This window comes from Microcaecilia unicolor, unplaced genomic scaffold, assembly GCF_901765095.1.
Source record: "Microcaecilia unicolor unplaced genomic scaffold, aMicUni1.1, whole genome shotgun sequence".
In the NCBI taxonomy this organism is placed as follows: domain Eukaryota; kingdom Metazoa; phylum Chordata; class Amphibia; order Gymnophiona; family Siphonopidae; genus Microcaecilia; species Microcaecilia unicolor.
Genome location: NW_021963042.1, coordinates 43,600 through 65,904, shown reverse-complemented (window position 1 = coordinate 65,904; position 22,305 = coordinate 43,600). Strand labels below are relative to the sequence as shown.

Genomic DNA, 22,305 nt, shown 5'->3' with positions numbered 1-22,305 from the left:
ACATACCAAGCTGGAGTGTCAAAGCCCTTCTGCGGAGGCTTATGTTGGGCAAAACTGAAAAAAAAAAAGAAAGAAAAAAAAAAAAAAAAAAAAACAACAAAAAACAGAGCCCGCTGATAATATACCTAAGGCACTAATGAGGAACTGGGAACTGCATGACAGTGACAAGGCTAGAAGGATATATACAAAAATCACAAAAAGCATGTCTAGACAGGAAGCTCTGAGGATGCACTCAGCCAGCTCTGTGGAAAGACAAAGACTGAAGGGGACCTACACAACAGCGACAAGTGGGAGTGGCACAGATGTACAGTGAACCAGCTCAAAAGCTTCTGAAATAATCAAAGCTCGAGTATTGTTCCCCTGTCAGACTCCCTTACTGTCTTCATCCATGCTGTGAAGACTTGATATCTTGCTTGCATTTAGTAAATAAAACTTATTACTGTTAAGGTTTATTTTAGCTAAAGCCAGTCTATGTCTTGGCAAGCAGATGTCAGAATCTTGGGTAGTCCAATCAGTGGGTAAAATGAACGAAGAGTATTAGATGCATCTAGCCTTTTTAAAAATACTTGTTTTTCATCAGAGTCACGCTGTGTTTTTGGAGTGGAGGAGTGGCCTAGTGGTTAGGGTGGTGGACTTTGGTCCTGGGGAACTGAGTCCGATTCCCACTTCAGTCACAGGCAGCTCCTTGTGACTCTGGGCAAGTCACTTAACCCTCCATTGCCCCATGTAAGCCGCATTGAGCCTGCCATGAGTGGGAAAGCGCGGGGTACAAATGTAACAAAAAATAATAATAATAATAATATTCCACTCACATGGGTAGAAAAAAAAAAGTGAAGACAGAATGAAGTAAGGAAGAAGATGGAAACATGGAAAGCCAGAAACAAGGAAGAAAAATGAAGACAGCAAATCACCATAGATGGTCAAAGTCTTGGTAACCACAAACTTCTTGCTTTAATGTAACTTTCTGGCCAAAAGATGACTCATCATAGCAATAGTGTGTTTCAATCACTACCATTTTTTTCATTTTTCTACTTAAACACTTTTCGTGAAGGATAGTAAGAATTTATAAACCCTTTACAACCTGGAACAGAACATAATTTTCAAATTAGCCTCGTGGAAGTAAAGTTAAACCTGGGAAAGATATTACATGTTTTAATCTTTATTTTCTTTTACTCTCTTTCAGTTAACAGAAAATTCCAACAGATCTGCATGAAAAGTTAACTGTTATAGCATTATGGGTTTCCCACTTAGATAAAGCAAGCTAGAATCAGGATGGACGTAATGTAGTTCAATTTATACACATGATCTGCCCTTTTTTCCCCAAACTTTTTTTGTGGGTAAAAGCAGCTATTCAACTGCCACAGTGAAAAGAACTGATACCCACTACAGCACATCTTTAATATCAGAATTGTAGAACTAATTTTTTTTTGGTCTGGGCTAAGCTGGAAATACAAAAGTTTTTTAAAAAGTTCATGAAACAATCTGGGTTTAGTATGACCCTCACTGAACAATTGATCATGCAATGCCACATCCTTTGGTATGAGCGATTATGTCATAAATAATGCAATTTTTCTTTTTATCTGTTAGGTTTCAAATAAGGTTTGCATGTAAAAATAAAATATTTCATCAACATTTATATGTCTCCAGTTAATTCAATACCAACCTGAAAGCAGTCTTGATCTTGACCACGTATCACCAGGCGTAAACTCTGAGTTGTAGTTGGGGAGTCATTTCTAAGGACTAGTTTCTGTTGACTGAAAAGTACATTAAAAAAACCTCACTTATTTTAGCTAGCAAAATATGCAGACAGCTAAATGCCAGATAAGACTCCTCTATCCATATCACAAAATTACAAATTAAACGAAGATTTGTGCTTTAGAACAGTAGTGCAATTCACAAAATGCAACTGTCAAATATAAACCTAAACAATTGTACACTATTCAGTTGGTACTATATATACTTGTTTATAAGAATCTTGTTAAGTAAGTCAAAGGCAGTTTTAGGAATAAAACTGGTCAAAAATGCTGCAGTCTGTGTATAAATCAAGGCTGGGTCCCACATTGCTCCCTCTCTCCCTCCCTTCTACCTTCGGATTAGACATTGCTCCCTCTTTCCCCCTCCTCTCCAGCATCTCGCTTGTCTTTCCCAAACCCCCCCCCCCCCCCCCTTCCCATAACCCACAACTTCACAGATTTCAAGAGCGGTCAGAACAAACTGTTTCCTTCTGGCTTTAAGGTAAATCATCAGATTTCAGTATGTGATGATTATATATTTATTCCTCACAAAATATATAATCCTCACATACTAAAATCTGATGATTTAGTTTAAAGTCTTTAGTTCAGTTTTATTCAGCACTCTCTCTAAGCTGTGGTAAGTTCAATAAAGCAAAATGTTCTAATTAATATTTTCAAAAATCAGTCACCCTTCCTATCCCAGGACAATCTTTTATTCAGAAATCAGTATTTCTCAACTCCCACATATACTCATTTCTTTTATCAAAATGAAAAAATCTTATTTCACTCACCAACTCTTTCCAGAGCAACCATCTCAGTAAAAATTACTCTTTGAACCTACTGACGTCAATACATCCTGTAACCACCTAACGTCACCCCACAGCTGGCGCTTTTCTACCACGTATTTTGCCGAACTTAGCCGTCTCATATTGGAGGCTCCTGTTGTAAGTATTTTTCATCCCCTGGGTTCTGAGATAGATTTTTCTTTGCGATATTACATATTTTGATACAGGTATAAGACTAGTTTTTAAGGTACACTATGTGATAACGACATCTGTGCTGCTGACAGCCATTTCTTTTACTCACTCTGTATATATGTGTGGCTAAACTGCTTATTTTTCAGACAACTCAGGTTGAGACTCTTGGTTTTTAAATTTGAGTGGGCCATGCGAATTATTCACTAGCTAGTAAAAAAGGCCTGTTTCTGACACAAATGAAACGGGCGCTAGCAAAGTTTTCTTCGACTCCCCTGCAGCCTCCCATGCCCAGCGACCCTCCTCTCCCCCTGCAGCCACCCATGTCCAGCGACCCTCCTCTCCCCCTGCGCCCACTGCAGCCACCCATGTCCAGCGAACCTCCTCTCTCCTGCCCCCCTCCTGCCACCCATGTCCAGCGACCCTCCTCTCTCCCCTGCCCCCCATCCAGCCACCCATGTCCAGCGACCCCCTGCAGCCACCCATGTCCAGCGACCCTCCTCTCTCCCCTGCCCCCCCTCCAGCCACACATGTCCAGCGACCCCCTGCCCCCCTGCAGCCACCCATGGCCAGCGACCCTCCTCTCTCCCCTGCCCCCCCTCCAGCCACACATGTCCAGCGACCCCCTGCCCCCCATCCAGCCACCCATGTCCAGCGACCCCCTGCAGCCACCCATGTCCAGCGACCCTCCTCTCTCCCCTGCCCCCCCTCCAGCCACACATGTCCAGCGACCCCCTGCCCCCCTGCAGCCACCCATGTCCAGCGACTCTCCTCTCGCCCCTGCCCCCCCCTCCAGCCACCCGTGTCCAGCGACCCTCCTCTGGACATGGTTCAGCTGTGAGACATGTTTTTTTTTTCTCCCCGGGTTCTGAAGTTGACATCATAACGGCTACGCTGATGTCAGCCTGATCTACGGAGCCTAGCAGACCAACTTGGAATGAGCCACGGTCCCAGGCAAGTCAGAACGTTGGAGGTGAGAATTATTATATAGGATATGTATTTTTCTATGATCATGTTCCCATTGTAGTTAATTTGGTCACATACCTGTTTCAATTTGTCTAACAGCACTCTGCTGTGGCACTCGCTGGCCCTCACACATTTGTGTGTTACATCTACTACCAGATTTGTAATGTATTTTTTATAAGCTTGCATTATTGGGTCAGGTTAGGGTTTTTTTTCTTTTATTTCAGATGTTTTCATTTTTTACCTTTTTAAAAATTATGGTCTAATATTGTTTGTTTTAACTTCCTTTTTATCCGTTTTCCTACTGGCCATTCCTCTCCCTATGCACAAGAGCATCCTTCTAGCTTTAGCAGTCACCTTTTCAACTTAAGATCATCACATATGATCACATCCAAGTCCCACTCATCTTCTATGCACAAAAGTTCTTCACCTCCACTGTACCGTTCTCTCGAGGTTTTGCAGCCCAAACGAATGACCATGCATTTTTTGCATTAAATCTAAGCTACAAAATTCCAAACCATTCCTCTAGCTTCACTAAGTCCTCTTCCTCAAGTTATAAACACCATCAGGGGTGTGTACCGTATTGCAGATTTCGGTATCATCCTCAAAGTGGTAAACCTTACCAGACAGCCCTTCAGCAATATCGCTTATAAAAATGGCACACCACGAGTAATATCATTTTCCTCAAAATGGGCTCCATTTACCAGTACCCTCTGTAGCCTTCCACTCAACCAGTTCCTAATCCAAGGGCTCATTTTTGAGAGAGAAAAAGGTCCAAAAAATATCAAAGCACCCTTTGAACAGATTTCTCAAAATGTCCAAATCGGTATTTTCGAAACCTATTTTGCAGATGCTTATCTATGCATTTCATCTGCAATGGGTCCAAATTACAAAGGAGCATGTCGGGAATGTTGCAGAGACAGGATTAGGGGGGGCTTAGGGCATGCTTAACACTTACAGCCATAATGGAACAAAACGAAAACGTCCAAGGCAAAACTTCAATGTTTTGGTCTAGGTGCCCCTAAATGACCAGATGACCCGCTGGAGGGAATCAGAGATAACCTCCTCCCCCCTTACTCCACCAGTGGTCGCTGACCTCATCCTACACCAAAAAATGTGAATAAAAGGGCAGACTTATACGGTCTGTGCCAGAGTCGGTGGTGGGAGGCGGGGCTGGTGGTTGGGAGGCGGGGATAGTGCTGGGCAGACTTATACGGTCTGTGCCCTGTAAAAAGACAGGTACAAATCAAGGTAAGGTATACACAAAAAGTGGCACATATGAGTTATCTTGTTGGGCAGACTGGATGGACCGTGCAGGTCTTTTTCTGCCATCATCTACTATGTTACTATGTTATTCACCAACTTCTATGACAACCTCAGATGTTATAGCCAGGTCCATTACAGCAGCATGCAGGTCCCTGGAATAGTGTAGTGGTGGGTGCAGTGCACTGTTAACAGGTGGACCCAGTCCCACACCTCCCCTACCTGTTACATTTGTGGTGAAAACTGTGAGCCCTCCACAGTGGTGTACCAAGGGCATGGAGATGGGGGCAGTCCGCCCCGGGTGTCAGTGGGTGGGGGGGGGGGGGGGAGTGCTCCGCTGGCGCCGCAGTCAGCACTCGTCTCCTGCCACCTGCCTTTAAAGAAAAAGGTGTGAAGCGGCGTGGCAGGCAGCGCCTCGCGTCTGCCCTGCTTGTAAACAAAGTAAATCTCCATTCTCCTCATCGTCGTCAGGCCTTCACTCACTGGGTCCCACTCTCCTCTGAGGTAACTTCCTATTTCCGCGAGGGTGGGACCCAGTGAGTGAAGGCCCAACGAGGAGGAGAATGCAGATTTACTTCGTTTACAAGACGCAAGGCGCTTCCTGCCACGCCGCTTCACAGCTTTTTTTTTTAAAGGCAGGGTGGTGGTGGCAGAAGACGAGGGCTGTCCTCTCTGGACGAAGCTGGTGGTCGGGTCGGGGTTTCAGATGGGAGAAGGGGAGTGGAGAGGGGGGTTTCAGATGGGAGAAGGGGGTGAGGGCTTCTCAGATGGGAGAAGGGGGGTGGAGAGGGGGTTTCAGATGGGAGAAGGGGGTGGGGGCTTCTCAGATGGGAGTGGAGCTGAAACTGGGGGCTGAAATGGGGGGGCAGGTGGGAGATGTGGGCTGGGGCTAGAACATGGGGCAGGTGAGATAAGGGGGGCTGGAACTGGGGGCTGAAAAAAGGGGCAGAGAGGGGACAGATCTTGGATGGATGGATGGGGGGAGAGGGATGGCAAATGGTGGATTGAAGGGGCAGAGAGAAAGGGCAGACAGTGGATGGAAGGGATAGAAAGGGCAGACAGTGAATGGAAGGGGGGAGAGAGAGAGGGCAGACAGGTATGGTGGATGAAAGGGGCAGAGATAGAGGGCAGATGTGCATGGAAGGGGCAGGGAGCGAGGGCAGACATTGGATGGAGGAGACAGCAGAGAGGGCAGACACTGGATGGTAGAGAAAGAATGAAGACAGATGTGGGATGGAAGGAAGACAGTGAAAAGAAGATGAGGAAAGCAGAAGCCAGAGACAACAAACTGTAAATAAAATATATATTTTTATTTTTTTTGCTTTAGGATAAAGTAGTATTGTAGCTGTGTTAATGAATGTTTATAATAGAACATGTAAATAAGGTAATCTTTTTATTGGACTAATTTTAATAAATTTTGACTAACTTTCGGAGAGCAAACCCCCTTCCTCAGGTCAGGATAGGACACTGTAATAGCACTATACTGTATTGATGTGAGGAAGAAAGTTTTGGCCTCAAAGTTAAATGTATCAGTCCAATAAAATGGTATTTTATTTTCTATATTTGTTTTAGTTCTATTTCTTAATTTGTAAAGTGGTGATTGGTATTTGTTAGTTTTTTTCAAATTTACATCTGCTGTCTTTATATTTTGCACAGTACTAGGTGACATTTTCTGTTTCCGTGGCGTTGCATTGTATACAGAGTCTGGCATCTTGGGGGTTCAGTTTAATTTTTGTCTAAATAGAAAATTTATTATTACTTATTCTATAGTGGATTAGGGTGTATCTGTGTTTGTGAAAAAGACATGGCTTTCAGTTGGCATTGACTGTGCAGGATTGACAATCTGTACTATTCTGTCTGGTTTCATTTTACAATAGGTGAATTGATGTTCTAGGGCTCACTGTAGTGTTTAAGATGCTTTCCTTTTCCTTGTGTGACTCGTAGAAATAACTGCTTATGGTATGGTAGAATTGCTCTATAGGTCCTGAGTGTTTTGTATTCTCGGTATGCCTAGTACTGGATTTTGGAGGGAGGTGTTAAAAAATGACCGGCCCTGGGTATCAACTACCCTAGGTACGCCATTGGCCCTCCAAAATGCACCAAAAACCCACTGTACCAATATATATGCTCCCCTTCACCCACAAGGGCTATTGTAGTGGTGTACAGTTGGGAGTAGTGGGTTTGGAGTGGGTTTTGGAGAGCATCACCCTGGTGAAGTTGAAAATAATCTCGTATGATAAGCAATGGCTTTTCCGTATGTTCTTTAAGAACAGAAAGAAATTATTCTTGGGTTTAAAAATTCTTTTATTTCCCGATGTTTCGAGGGAAACTCAGCGAAGGCGGAAACAATTTTTGATTTTGAAACCTGCTGTTTTGCAAATAGGGGGTACATTTTATAAAAGATTTCCTTGTAAATGCATAATAAGATACAATGCAGTTAAATATGTGTTCATGGAGCCTTCTCATTTATCATCTTTTGTTGCGTCTAAAAGAATTTGAGGAGGTTAACTAGAATCATTTAATAATTACTAGTCCCGTCTTAGGTGCAATATTTGCCTTAAAAGATTTTTTGCTTTATATTCCTCTTTTTGTAATAATCTTGGATTCCAACAATGTGGACTTCAGTGTTAAGTTGTGTGTATCATCATTAATATTTTCTTTAATATTTTAATTGCTATAACACTTTTCTATACAAGTGTAAATCCTTGACATGATGATTTAAATCTATAAATAAATAATAATAATAAAAAAAAGAAAATAATCTCATAGTCAGGACCAGCCCACCAGGGGATGAAATATCCTCTCATACCAAGGATGTGTCTCCAGGAGTTCCTGCCTAGGAGGGAAGGGATAAGATGGCTGTTGTATTTGGCGATTCGATTATTACGCATGTAGATAGCTAGGTAGCTGGGTGGCTGGTGGACGTGAGGATCGCCTGGTGACTTGCCTGTCTGGTGCAAAAGAGGTGGACCTCACACGTCACCTAGATAGGATTCTAGATAGTGCTGGAGAGGAACCAACTGTCTTGGTACATGTAGGTACCAATGACATAGGAAAATGTAGGAGGGAGGTTCTGGAAGTCAAATTTAGGCTCCTAGGTAGAAAGCTGAAATCCAGATCCTCCAGGGTAGCATTTTCAGAAATGCTCCACATTCCACACGCAGGCCAAAGAGACAGGCAGAGCTCTAGAGTCTCAATGCGTGGATGAGAAGATGGTGCTGGGAGGAGGGTTTTAGATTTGTTAGGAAGTGGGCAATATTCTGGGAAAGGGGGAACATATTATGAAAGGATGGGCTCCACTTTAAACAGGTTGGGACCAGGCTGCTGGCATCGGCATTCAAAAAGGAGATAGAGCAGCTTTTAAACTACCACCAAAATAGGGAAGATAGGGCATCTCGATAGTAAGGTTGCCATAGAGAGCATAATAGACCAGGTGTCTTTAAATAAAAAGCAGACAGATTTTCAAGATTCCACATTATCACTGTCAAATGCTGAGCAAGATGTAAACAAAAACAAACAGTCTGAAACGTCTATATGCAAATGCCAGAAGCCTAAGAAATAAAATTGGTTAGAATATATTGACCTAATGAAAAAATAGATATAATAGGCATTTCAGAGACGTGGAGGGGCATAATCGAAAGGGGCGCCCACGTTTTCCTGAGGACGTCCTCGCAGGACGTCCCGGCAAAGGGGCGGGGAAACCCATATTTTCAAAACAAGATGGGCGTTCACCTTTCGTTTTGATAATACGGTTGGGGATGCCCAAATCGCGAAATTTAGGTCGACCTTAGAGATGGTCGTCCCTGATTTTTGGCAATAATGGAAACAGAGGACGCCCATCTCAGAAACGACCAAATCCAAGCCATTTGGTTGTGGGAGGAGCCAGCATTCGTAGTGCACTGGCCCCCCTCACATGCCAGGACACCAACCTGGCGCCCTAGGGGGCACTGCTGCGGACTTCATAAATTGCTCCCAGGTGCATAGCTCCCTTACCTTGTGTGCTGCGCCCCCTCAAAACCCACTCCCTACACCTGTACACCACTACCATAGCCCTAAGGGGTGAAGGGAGTCACCTACATGTGGGTACAGTGGGTTTCTGGTGGGTTTTCAAGGGCTCACACTTATCATCACAAGTGTAACAGGTAGGGCGGATGGGCCTGGGCCAACCTGCCTGAAGTGCACTGCACCCACTAAAACTGCTCCAGGGACCTGCTGTGATGGAGCTGGGTATGACATTTGAGGCTGGCAAAAAAATATTTTTAAAAAGTTTTTTTTTTAGGGTGAGAGGGTGTTGGTGACCACTGGGGGAGTAAGGGGAGGTCATCCCCGATTCCCTACGGTGGTCATCTGGTCAGTTCGGGCACCTTTTGAGGCTTGGTCGTAACAAAAAATGGACCAAGTAAAGTCGTCCAAGTGCTTGACAGGGACACCCTTCTTTTTTCCATTATCGGTCGAGGACGCCCATGTATTAGGCACGCCCCAGACCAGCTTCCGACACGCCCCCGTGAACTTTGGTTATCCCCGCAACAGAAAGCAGTTGGGGACGCCCAAAATCAGCTTTCGATTATGCCGATTTGGGCGACCCTGGGTCATAATAATCACCTGGGTGAGAATGACATTGAGATCCCATGACACTGGTGGAGGTTTGACAGGGGGCTTTGACAAAAGAAAACCTCTCATGAAGCGAACAACTAAAGGCTGTCCAGAGATAGGCTTACCCTTTACACAGCAATAAGCAGCACTAATCGCACTAAGGTGAACTCTTGCGGAGTTGGTCTTGAGACCAGACTCTGACAAGTAACATGGAGGGGCATAATCGAACGGCGCTGCAAACAGTGGTCCCGAACCGTATTATCAAAAAAGATGGTCGGCCATCTTTCATTTCGATAATACGGTTCGGGCCGGCCAAATGTCAGAGATGGCCGGGTTTGAGATGGCCGGCATCGGTTTTCGCTGATAATAGAAACCAAGGCCGACCATCTCAAACCCGGCCAAATCCAAGGCATTTGGTCGTGGGAGGGGCCAGCATTTGTAGTACACTGGTCCCCCTAAAATGCCAGGACACCAACCGGGCACTGTAGGGGGCTATGCAGTGGACTTCAAAAATTGTTCCCAGGTGCATACCTCCCTTACCTTGGGTGCTGAGCCCCCCAAATCCCTCCCAAAACCCACTCCCCACAACTGTACACCACTACCATAGCCCTTAGGGGTGAAGGGGGCACTTACATGTGGGTACAGTGGGTTTTGGGGGGGGTTGGAGGGCTCAACACTTACCACCACAAGTGTAACAGGTGGGGGGGATGGGCCTGGGTCCACCTGCCTGAAGTGCACTGCACCCACTAAAAATGTCTCCAGGGACCTGCATACTGCTGTGATGGAGCTGGGTATGACATTTCAGGCCGGCATAGAAGCTGGCAAATAAATGATTTTTATTTTTTTTTGGGTGGGAGGGGGTTGGTGACCACTGGGGGAGTAAGGGGAGGTCATCCCCGATTCCCTCCGGTGGTCATCTGCTCAGTTGGGGCACTTTTTTGAGACTTGGTCCTAAAAATAAATGGACCAAATGCTCCTCAGAGCCGGACTTCTTTTTTCCATTATAACCACGCCCATGTCCCGCCTTCCATACATTGCCGAAACGCCAACTTGAACTTTAGCCGGCCATGCGACGGAAAGCAGCTGAAGCCGGCGAAAATCGGCTTTCGATTATACCGATTTCGCCGGCTTCAGGAGATGACCGGCCATCTCCCGATTTGTGTCGGAAGATGGCCGGCCTTCTCGTTCGAAAATAAGCTGGATAGTAACATAATAGATGACGGCAGAGAAAGACCTATACGGTCCATCCAGTCTGCCCAACAAGATAAACTCATATGTGCTACTTTATGTGTATACCTGACCTTGATTTGCATCTGCCATTTTCAGGGCACAGACCGTAGAAGTCTGCCCAGCACTAGCCCCACCTCCCAACCACCAGCCCTGCCTCCCACCACCGGCTCTGCCACCCAATCTCCGCTAAGCTTCTGAGGTTCCATTCCTTCTGAACAGGATTCCTTTATGTTTATCCCACGCATTTTTGAACTCCGTTACCGTTTTCATTTCCACCACTCACGCAGGAGGGCATTCCAAGTATCCACCACTCTCTCCGTGAAAAAATACTTCCTGACATTTTTCTTGAGTCTGCCCCTCTTCAATCTCATTTCATGTCCTCTAGTTCTACCGCCTTCCCAACTACGGAAAAGGTTTGTTTGTGGATTAATACCTTTCAAATATTTGAACGTCTGTATCATATCACCCGTTTCTCCTTTCCTCCAGGGTATGCATGTTCAGGTCAGCAAGTCTCTCCTCATACACCTTGTAATGCAAATCCCATACCATTTTTGTAGCTTTTCTTTGCACCGCTTCAATTCTTTTTAGATCCTTAGTAAGATACGGCCTCCAAAACTGAACACAATACTCCAGGTGGGGCCTAACCAACAACTTATACAGGGGCATCAACACCTCCTTTCTTCTGCTGGTCACACCTCTCTCTATACAGCCTAGCAACCTTCTAGCTACAGCCACCGCCTTGTCACACTGTTTCGTCACCTTCAGATCCTCAGATACTATCATCCCAAAATCCCTCTCCCCGTCTGTACATATCAGACCGGGAGAGGGATATGTAAAAGGTGTAGAAGGTATTCAAGCAGGGTCTGGGTAGGACAAGAAAGAGGATCTAGGACTTTGCTGTCACACCAAACGGCAAACCTCCTCCATTTGAAAGAGTAACACCACTTGGTGGAATCTTTCCTGGAAGCAAGACTCGGGAGACACACTGTGAAAGACCCAAGGAGGCGAATTCTAAGCTCTCAACATCCAGGCCGTGAGAGCCAAAGACTGGAGGTTGGGATGTAGAAGCGACTCCTTGTTCTGAGTGATAAGGGTTGGAAAACATTCCAATCTCCACGGCTCCTTGGAGCACAACTCCAGAAGAAGAGGGAACCAAATCTGATGCGGCCAGAAAGGAGCTATCAGAATCATGGTTCTGCAATCTTGCTTGAGTTTCAGTAAAGTCTTCCCTATTAGAGAAATGAGAGGATACGCATACAGAAGACCTGTTCCCCAATTTAGGATAAAGGCATCTGACGCTAGTCTGTCATGGGCCTGAAGCCTGGAACAGAACTGAGGGACCTTGTCATTGATCTGAGTGGCAAAAAGATCCACTGAGGGGGTGCCCCACGCTCGGAAGATCTTATGGACTACGCACATGTTCAGTGACCACTCATGAGGTTGCATTACCCTGCTCAATCTGTCAGCCAGACTGTTGTTTACGCCTGCCAAATAAGTGACTTGGAGAAACATGACGTGGCGGTGTGCCCAAAGCCATATCTGGACGGCTTCCTGACACAGAGGGCGAGATCCAGTGCCCCCCTGCTTGTTGGTATAATACATGGCAACCTGATTGTCTGTCTGAATCAATATGACTTGGTTGGACAGCCAGTCTCTGAAAGCCTTGAGCGTTCCAGATCGCTTGCAATTCCAGGAGGTTGATCTGAAGACCCTTTTCCTAAAAGGACCAAGCTCCTTGAGTGTGAAGTCCATCTACATGAGCTCCCCATCCCAGGAGGGATGCATCCGTCGTCAGCACTTTTTGTGGCGGAGGGATTTGGAACGGACGTCCCAAAGTAAAATTTGATCGAATCGTCCACCACTGTAAGGAATTCTGAAAGTCGGTGGACAGTTGGATCACATCTTCTAGACTTCTCTCAGCCTGATACCACTGGGAAGCTAGGGTCCACTGAGCTGATCTCATGTGTAAATGTGCCATGGGAGTCATGTGAACCGTGGAGGCCATATGCCCCAGAAGTCTCAACATCTGCCGAGCCGAGATCTGTTGAGACGCTCGAACCATAGACACTAGGGACAGGAGATTGTCTGCCCTGGCCTCGGGGAGAAAAGCTCGAGCTGTGTGTCCAACAGTGCTCCAATGAACTCCAATTTTTGAACTGGGATGAGATGGGACTTGGTATAATTGATGACAAACCCCAGTAGTTCTAGCACCTGAATAGTCATTTGCATGGACTGTAGAGCACCCGCCTCCGATGTGCTCTTCACCAGCCAGGGAAGACATGCACTCCCTGTCTGCATAGCAACGCTGCGACTACAGCCAGACACTTTGTGAATACCCTGGGTGCAGACGCCAGACCAAAGGGCAGTACACAGTACTGAAAGTGCTGTGTTCCTATCCGAGACCGAAGATACTTCCTGTGAGCTGGAAGTATCGAGATATGGGGGTTAAACATCCATTAGATCCAGAGAGCATAGCCAATCGTTTTCTTGAATCATGGGAAGAAGGGTGCCCTGGGAAACCATCCTGAACTTCTCTCGGACTAGAAATTTGTTCAGGGCCCTTAGGTCTAGGATGGGACCCATTCCCCCCCCCCCCCCCCCCCCCCCCCCGTTTTCTTTTGCACAAGAAAGTACCTGGAATAGAATCCCAGCCCTTCTTCCCCTGGTGGAACGGGTTCGACCGCATTGGCCTTCAGAAGGGTGGAGAGTTCCTCTGCAAGTACCTGCCTGTGCTGGGAGCTGTAAGAATGAGCTCCTGGTGGGCAATTTGGAGGTTTGGATTCCAGATTGAGGGTGTATCCTAACCGGAATATTTGATGAACCCACCGGTAGGAGGTTATGAGAGGCCGCCTTTGGTGGAAAAACAACAACCTCCTCCCTACCGGTAAGTCGTCCGGTAAGGACACTTTTACAGAGGCTATGCTGAACTGGAGCCAGTCAAAAGCCCGTCCCTTGCTTTTGCTGGGGAGCAGAGTGGGCTTTGGATGCACACCGTTGACGAGAATGAGTGCGCTGGGGCTGAGCCTGGGCAGGCTGCCGAGAAGCAGGAGTGTACCTACAACTAGAGTAGGAATAGGGAGCACTTCTCTTCCCGCCAAAAAACCTCCTAGATGAGGAGGCTGTAGCAGAAGGTGGCCGGTGGGAGAGAGAACCCATAGCATCATTATGCTTCTTAATCTGATTAACAACATCCTCTACTTTTTCTCCAAAAAGATTGTCCCCCCCCCCCCCCCCTCCGGCAAGGAACATCCGCCATCCGCTGCTGGACCAAATGATCCAGGTCAGTGACATGCAGCCATGAGAGTCTGCGCATCACTATACCCTGAGCAGCGATCCTGGATGCTATGTCGAAAGTGTCAAAAGTACCCCTGGCCAGGTACTTGCAACACGCCTTCTGCTGCCTGACCACCTGGCGAAAAGGCTCGGCCAATTCCGCAGGGAGTGCATCAACCAAACTGGACAGTTGGACATAACGAGTCCCGCAAATGTACGCTCATGAAGAGCTGGTATGACTGGATCTTGGCAGCAAGCATAGTGGCCTGATACGTCTTTCTCCCAAAAGAGTCAAGAGTCCTAGCTTCTATGCCTGTGGGCGCCGAAGCATAGTCTCTAGTAGTACGAGCTCTCTTGGTATTGTGGGGTAATTGGGACCTCATCAATCCAGGTTCACCGTGGATCTGGTATTGGGATTCAGCTTTCTTGGGAACCACAGGGCCAGACAGAGAGGCGAACCAGTTGCTCATAAGGACTTCCTTCAGTACCTTATGGAGAGGGACTGTCACAGCCTCTTTAGGTGGAGAATAATAATCCAGGACTTCCAGCATGAAAGACCTGGGCTCATCCTCAACCTCCACAGGGAAAGGAATAGCTGTAGCCATTTCCCAGACAATAGAGAAAAAAGATGGTGGGGATAGTCAGAGGGAGGGTCAGAGGGAGGGTCAGAGGGAATCCCAAAAGACTCATTGGAAGAGAAGTATCTGGGATCTTCCTCTGATTCCCACGAGCGCTCCTGCTCAGTGTCAGACAGTACCTGTGTCAAGGTACTCTGATACTGGACCTATCTACACGCCGAGAAACAATGTCCTTTGTGGCGGTGTCGAGAGGTCGACGCCCTATCCGACTGCGGCAAAGATCCCTCCATCGACGTCGAAGGGGAGTCGACCTGGGTGGCAGCAATGCAGATGCCGCAGACAGCACCGCAGTCGGAGACCTCACCACAGGTGAAGGGCCAGGCACCACTGCAGCAGATGGCAGAGATGGCGCAAGCACCCCCAACACTGAGGCTGATTGACGCAGTAAGCCTTCCAGAAGTTCTGGAAACAAGGCCCGGATACACTCGTCAAGAGCTGCCATCGGAGAAGGTAGCAGGGCCGGTGGAGCAGGTGGTGTCAGAATCCATGGAAGCTCGGGAGTAGGTACCAAACTGCCAAGAGACCGACGCATTGGCACCTCCTGTACTGAGGGCGAGCAGTCCTCTCGGCGCCGACGCTTCTCGGGTGCTGACTCTCTCGACGCCCCAGAACTCCCGGTACTGTGCATTGAAGAAGAACGATGACACTGCTTCTTAGCCTTCGCTCAATGTCCGTCATCTAGACTCCTCGGTACCGAAGAGGAAGACGTGGAATCCTCACGTCTCCTCGGGGGGAGGCCTCGAGACAGGTGGAGACCCACTCGATGCCTCACTGCTCCCAGAGCGAGTTGGTCTCTCAGCAGCCATTACCTTGCTCCCCGACATCGATGCTCATGTCGATGTCAACAACGCAGACCTCGGTACCGATGTCAATGTCGAAGGTCCGGACTGAGCCCCAAAAAGCTTTTCCCATTGGGCTTCTCGAGATGCTTGGGTCCGTTTCTTCATACGAAGACTCAGACTACAAGTGGCTGGGCTATGGTCGGGCCCAAGGCACTGGATACACCAAGCGTGGGTATCGATACCTGAGATGGTCCGGTTGCACGGAGTACAATGTTTGAAGCCGCTGGGTGGTCCGGTTGCACCGAGTACAACGTTTGAAGCCGCTGGGTCTCTTCGATGACATGGAAGAAAACACGGCCTCAGCGAAATCAAACGGCGCGATTGTGTCAAAAAAGGGAAAAAACCAGGCCACGTCGAAAAAGAAAGGAAACTTGAACAGGGGAAAAAAAGTAAAAAGTACGGAAACAAACTACTTTTATATATATATATATATATATATATATATATATATATATATATATATATATACTAGTTAAAAAGGCCCGTTTCTGACACAAATGAAACGGGCGCTAGCAAGTTTTTCCTCATAGTGTGTATGTTTTGGAGAGTGTATGTGAGAGTGACTGTGTGTGAGAGAGAGAGTGAAAGTGCGAGTGTGTGTGTGTGTGAGAGAGAGAGAGAGAGTCTGGGTGTGAGTGTGTCTGTGAGAGAGTGTGTGTGTGAGAATGTGAGTGTGTGCAATTGCGTATGTGAGACACAGTGTGATAGAGAGAGAGTGTGTTTCACACAGATACAGTGTGTGCGAGAGAGTGTGTGTGAGACACTGATGCTCTGTGAGACTGAGTGTATGAGACCAAGCGAGTGTGTAAGTGACTGTGTGACACATAGAGAGTGAATGTGATACACTGTGAGACAGTGTGTGTGAGATTGAGAGACAGAAAGACATTGTCTGTGAGAGAGAAAGTGTGTGTGAGAGAGAGAGTGTGTGTGTGACAGAGATACCTCCCTCCCTCTCTCTCTATGGTGTCAGGCCCCCCTCTCTCTCTGGTGTCTCAGATTGCAGCCACTGCACCTAAGCAATTGGTTCGCTGGAGGAGGGGGAGAGAGAGTGTGTGTGTGGGGGGGGGGGGGGGGGGATGTGTTGGAGGGGTTCAGCTTGGAAGAAGAGGGGTGTGGGTGGTTCAGGAAGCGCTGCCAGATGAGTGAGTGAGTGTGTGTGTGTGTGTGGGGGGGGGGGGGTTTTTCAAGCATTGCCAGATGAGAGTGAGTGTTTGTGGCGTGGGTTCAGGAAGCACTGGCAGATGAGAGAGTGAGTGTTTGTGTGTGTGTGTGTGGGGGGGGGGGGGGTTCAGGAAGTGGGGCCAAATGAGAGTGAGTGAGTAAGTGTGTGGGGGGGGGGGGGGGGGTCAGGAATGGCTGCCAGATTAGTGAGTGACTGTGTGTGTGGGGTGGCAGGGGTTTCAGGAAGCGCTGCCAGATGAGACAGAGTGAGTGTGTGTGTGTGTGGGGGGGGGGGGGGGGGTTCAGGAAGCGATGGCAGATGAGATTTTGAGTGAGAGAGTGTGTATGTTGGAGGGGTGTGTTGGGTGATTCAGCTTTGAAGAAGAGGGGTGTGTGGGGGGGTCTGGAAGCGCTGCCAGATGAGTGAGTGTGTGTGTGGGGGGGTCGGTTTATCAAGCGTTTGCAGATGAGAGTGAGTTTGTGTGTGTAGGGGGGGGGGGGGGTTCAGGAAGCACTGCCAGATGAGAGTGTGAGTGTGTGTGTGTGTGGTGGTGGGGTGGTTCAGGAAGTGTGGCCAAATAAGAGTGATTAAGTGTGTGTGTGTGTGTGTGGGGGGGGGGGTTCAGGAACGGCTGCCAGATTAGTGAGTGACTGTGTGTGGTTGTGGCAGGGGTTTCAGGAAGCGCTGCCAGATGAGAGTGAGTGAGTGTGTGTGTGTGTATGTGTGTACGGGGTTCTGGAAGCGCTGCCATATATGACAGAGTGTGTGGGGGTGAGGGGGGTTCAGGAACCTGTGCCAGATGAGGGAGTGAGTGAGTGTGGGGGGGGAGCAGGGGGTTTTGGAAGCGGATGAGGGAAGGTAGCGCTGCCAGGTTGCCGTTTTTTTTCGTTTATTGCCGTCATTGCCTCCTCCGTGTGATGTCCCCGTCCCCCCCGCCGCCGCCATCCCACCCACCGCGATGCCCCCACCCCCGCCGCCATCCCACCCACCGTTCGTTACGTTGTTTTGCTGGCGGGCGGCCCAAAATCCCGCCAGCAGAAGTCCTTTGTTGTCTGCTGACTCCGCTTGTTCTTCGGCATTGCTAGCCTTTGCTGGGCGGGGTTCTGTGCGTCGGACGTCCTGCACGTGCATGACGTCAGACGCACAGAAGCCCTGCCTGCATAGGCTAGTAAATGCTGAAGTTCACGCTAGAGTCTGAAGACAGGACTTGTGCTGGCGGGGTTTCGTGTCCCCCGCCAGCAAAGCTACGCGACGGTGGGTGGCGGGCTGCTCGGGTGGTTGTTGCACCTCCATCATTTTGTTGGCTGGGCTTCTTTTATTTTGATGTTCGTTGTTGCGGTGGGGGGCGGGGGGTGTTTTTCCTCGGTCGTTCTGTATCGGGGCTTCATTTTAACTCCTTAGCTTTCGGTTAGTTTGCGAGGTTGTTTCCCAGCGTTTCCTAGGCAGGGAGAGGAGTAGGGAAACACGCTCCGCGTGTTTCCCTACTCCTCCCCCTGCCTGAATGCGGTCCCTTCTTTTGTTTTTCTTTCGGTGTTCCACCCTCGACGTCATTATGTTTGACGCGAGGGCGGGGCAGCGAGTGTTGGTCAGTGGCTTCACCACCACGAACTTACGAACCGTTCTGGGAGTCTGAGTGACTTCAGAACGTTGTCCTCAGAACGTTGAGGGTGCGTTTTATTATATTAGATACACACACACATACATATATATATTTGAAATGAAAAACAAAAATTAACAAAAATAAGTCTCAGAACTTTTCCCTGGGCCTAAGAGGAGCGACACAAAAAACGAACCACACCTCACCGTGGAGAAAAAGAAACTAGAGAGGCACACTCGCGCGGCAGGCGGGAAAACATTCGCGCATGCGCAGTTCAAACTCTCCAGAAAGACTTTTTTATTTTGCTTGCAAAATTTTTGCCGATTCCTGGGCCACCGCAGACGTCGACCCAATTGTGAGAACAAGCAGCCTGCTTGTCCTCGGAGAAATGACAGTTCCCTTATTAATCAGCTTTCAAGACACAAAACATCGTTATCCCTTTATATTTCAACATTTTTATTACTGACAATACCAAATAACATATTCATAGTATGAATACACGATTCAAACAAGAAAAGTATGCACTAAGGTCAATACAATACATACCGTCATCAGACTTAACTTTTTATCCCCTCCCCCTTCTTCTATTGCATTCAACTGTTTGATTCCCATTATTCTTCAACCCAATATCAAGTAACAACAACATATCTTGATAACATTAAGCAATGAAACCTCCCCTCCTCCCCTTCAATTAAATCTGAATTGATTTTAATAATTGACTGTTCCAAACTATAACCACAATTTGGCTGTCAGACCAAGCAAGCCCTAATACAACAGCATAATCAAATTAACTAAATATAGCAGGATAGGCCTTGTTTCTTATGACCCTACCCTACAGATCAATCCTTCTGCCATGTTTATAGTGAGTACTCTAAATTATTATTACTATAATTGCAATTTGTTGAATTTGCTAGTACTCTACATAAGTATCCGCTGTACCAAATGAAATGCTATTGTCCACCTGGCCTACCGGATCTAGTACCTTACCCTCCCCCCCCCCCCCCCTTCCTGTCCTATACTGTTAAATCAATCCTTAAGGCTCTCTTCTTTCCGGGGTCCTCCATGGCAATCTAATCATGACTTGGCTGCGTGCCCTAGGAGATATATTATTAAGACGTTTTTGCCATATGCCCAGATATCTCAACTGCCTTTTTGGCGACAGTTTTGCTTCCCGCGATTCCCATAACATTAGTTGATGAAGCTTATTCCTCCAATACCAACAGGAGGGAGGCATGTCTGATATCCAATGATTAAGGATACATTTTTTCCCCACTATACATGACTTGCTTATGAATATACGTTCCCCTTGTGTACCCTGCTCCCCACTGCCCAATAATATTTAACAACATCCTTTCAAATGTGAGATTAATTGGGAATCCGAGCATCCCACTGAGAAATTTAGCAAGATCCATCCTTTTATATATCTGCGCTGCCAAATGCTATGTATAAAAGTTGCAACCGTTTGCCCACATTTTTGACATTGATCAGATTCTACCACCCCTGCATAAAATGCCCTTCTTTGGGAAAAGTAAGCTCTGTGCACCACTCTGAAGTGACACTCCTGCAACTCCGCACTGTGAAAAACCCGTGATACTCCTATCAGAGATGTTATTACGTTTCGAGCCAATATTTCCTTTTGTGCCTCCTGACTCCATTTTGTGGCCAACTCCTGTACGTTCTTAACCACTTGCCCCTTCTCCAGTTCTTTACGGAACCAGGAGACAGACACTTGTCCAGCTGCATCTCCCTCTAAGAATTCCCTCAATTTCCTACCAAAGTCCAATGACAAGTCCCCTCTTTGGAACATATTAACATACTGAGATAATTGATAAGCCAAAAGCATTGCCGGCCCTCCTACATTTATTTGTATAAAATCTCTCGCAGATATCAATACTCCGTCTCGTATAAAACTTTCCAGCAGCGTCACTCCTTGTGCTTTAAGTCTGCAGAAAACAGCATTTTCTCTCCCAGGGGTAAACTCATCATTTCCACATAATGGAAGTAATACACTACTAGATGGATTTTGTCCCCAATTCTTCAGCAATGCCCTCCATAAATGCCAAAGAGGCCTCAACAATGCTATTCTTAACTCTCTTAGGAAGTCGGTTTCGCGGTATATGTAGTAAATAATTCATATGCCATGGATGAAAATACTCCTGCTCCATATCTATATCTGTGTATGTGGAAGTGCCCAGGATCCAATCTCGCAAATGACGTAATAAACAGGCTAGAGTGTATGTACATATATCCGGAAGTCCTAAACCCCCTTTGCTCTGGGCCCCCATCATATATTGCCATTTCACCTTAGGCTTCTTTCCTGACAGCAGAAATTTACCACCATTCTCCTCAGTACTTCTAAGTCTCTCCTCAGTAACCACAAAGGAAGTACCTGTAAGACATATAACCAGCGTGGAAAAATTATCATTCGGTACAAATTCACCTGTCCCATTAGCGACAAAGGAAGCGCAGACCACGCTATCAATTGATCTTTCGTATTCTTCAAGAGTTGTGAAATATTAAAATCATATAGTTGATCCATTGTCATTGACAACCGTATTCCCAAATAACGAAACGAACCCTGGGCCCAACGTAGTGGAAACCTCTCTCCCCAATCCCGTTTTAATTCTTCTATGCTTGCTAGTGCCTCCGACTTCATTAAGTTCAACTTAAATCCAGAGAAGTCACCATACTCTATTAAACTTTCCATAAGGTATGGTAACGACTGATGAGGTTCTCTTATCAGTACTAGTAAGTCATCTGCAAATGCAGCTGTCTTAAAAGTAGTCCCTCAAACTTTAACCCCTCGAGTATCTGCATTATCTTGAATTTCTCTTAACAAAGGGTCCAATGCCAGGACAAAAAGGAGCGGTGATAAAGGGCATCCTTGGCGTGTTCCTCTTCCTATCGGAAACCACTCCTACAGCATCCCATTAGCATACACCTGCGCTTGCGGCTCAGTATATAAAATCTTAACCGCCCGCTTGAAGAAACCTATAATGCCATAAGACTCTAGCACTTCAAACAGAAAACTCCATTCCACTCTGTCGAATGCCTTCTCGGCATCAAAACTTATTAACAAAGCAGGAATCTGCTCTGCCTTCACAGCTTCAAGCGCTACAAGTATTCGCCACATGTTCTTAGCAACTACCCTGCCTCATGTAAATCCCACCTGGGGTTCCAATATCAAAGAAGGGAGAAATCTTGACAATCAATTGGTTAGTATCTTGGCCAAAAATTTAGTCTCCACATTTAACAATGATATTGGTCTATATGAATCAGGGTTATCTACTGGTTTACCGGGTTTCGGTAGAACACTAATCTGAGCTCTATTCAGGTGAAGCGGTAGTCGACCCTGCTGTATAGCTGTATTAAATACTACAGTCAATGGTGAACTAATCTCAGCACTCAATATTTTATATAATTCATGCCTCATTCCGTCAGGCCCGGGCACCTTACCTAGCCTGCTTTGCTTAATCACCCACTCTACCTCTTCCTCCACTAAAGGCCCATTCATTATTTCTAGTTCTGCCTCAGATACTTGTGGCAATTCTATGCTGTTAAGATATGTTGCACTAGGCATCACGAGCTCTGCATCGTTATCCCTTTAATGTGTTAATCTATTAATCTGCTTCAGTTCCCAATTCTTTGTTCTGGGTTTAAAAAGTCAGGCAGAAGTGGAGGAATGAGATCCACTCCATACATACTTGTACAAACAGGAAAGTAGCGTGATCAACACAACTCCTCCAAGAACACCAGGGAGACGAAGATTGTTTTACACACACTATTCTTACACACATTGTTCCGTAAAATTACTTATTTTACAGAATAAAGTGTATAAGACAGTCTTCATCTCCCTGGTGTTCTTGGAGGAGTTGCATTGATCACGCTACTTTCCAGTTTTAAAAGAAGACAGGCAGAGTCTCGCACAAAGACACAAATGCCACCCATGAATTTACACTCAGATCCAAAGACCCACACAAGGCCACTCTCTTAGGTAAAAATGGTAGGGTGCCCTTTTTGATCGTCTCAGACACATA

General features: G+C 46.8%; 1 protein-coding gene across 1 annotated transcript in view; it reads right to left on the bottom strand.

The window, feature by feature from the left end:
- Positions 1-22,305, bottom strand: part of LOC115458823 (centrosomal protein of 192 kDa-like) — a gene marked incomplete at its 5' end in the record, with an annotated part of 210,090 nt that overhangs the window by 150,848 nt on the left and 36,937 nt on the right. Inside the window, one exon of the mRNA XM_030188637.1 lies at positions 1,664-1,754. Within this exon, the coding sequence (XP_030044497.1) occupies positions 1,664-1,754 (91 nt within the window). The remainder of the gene's footprint in view (positions 1-1,663; positions 1,755-22,305) is intronic.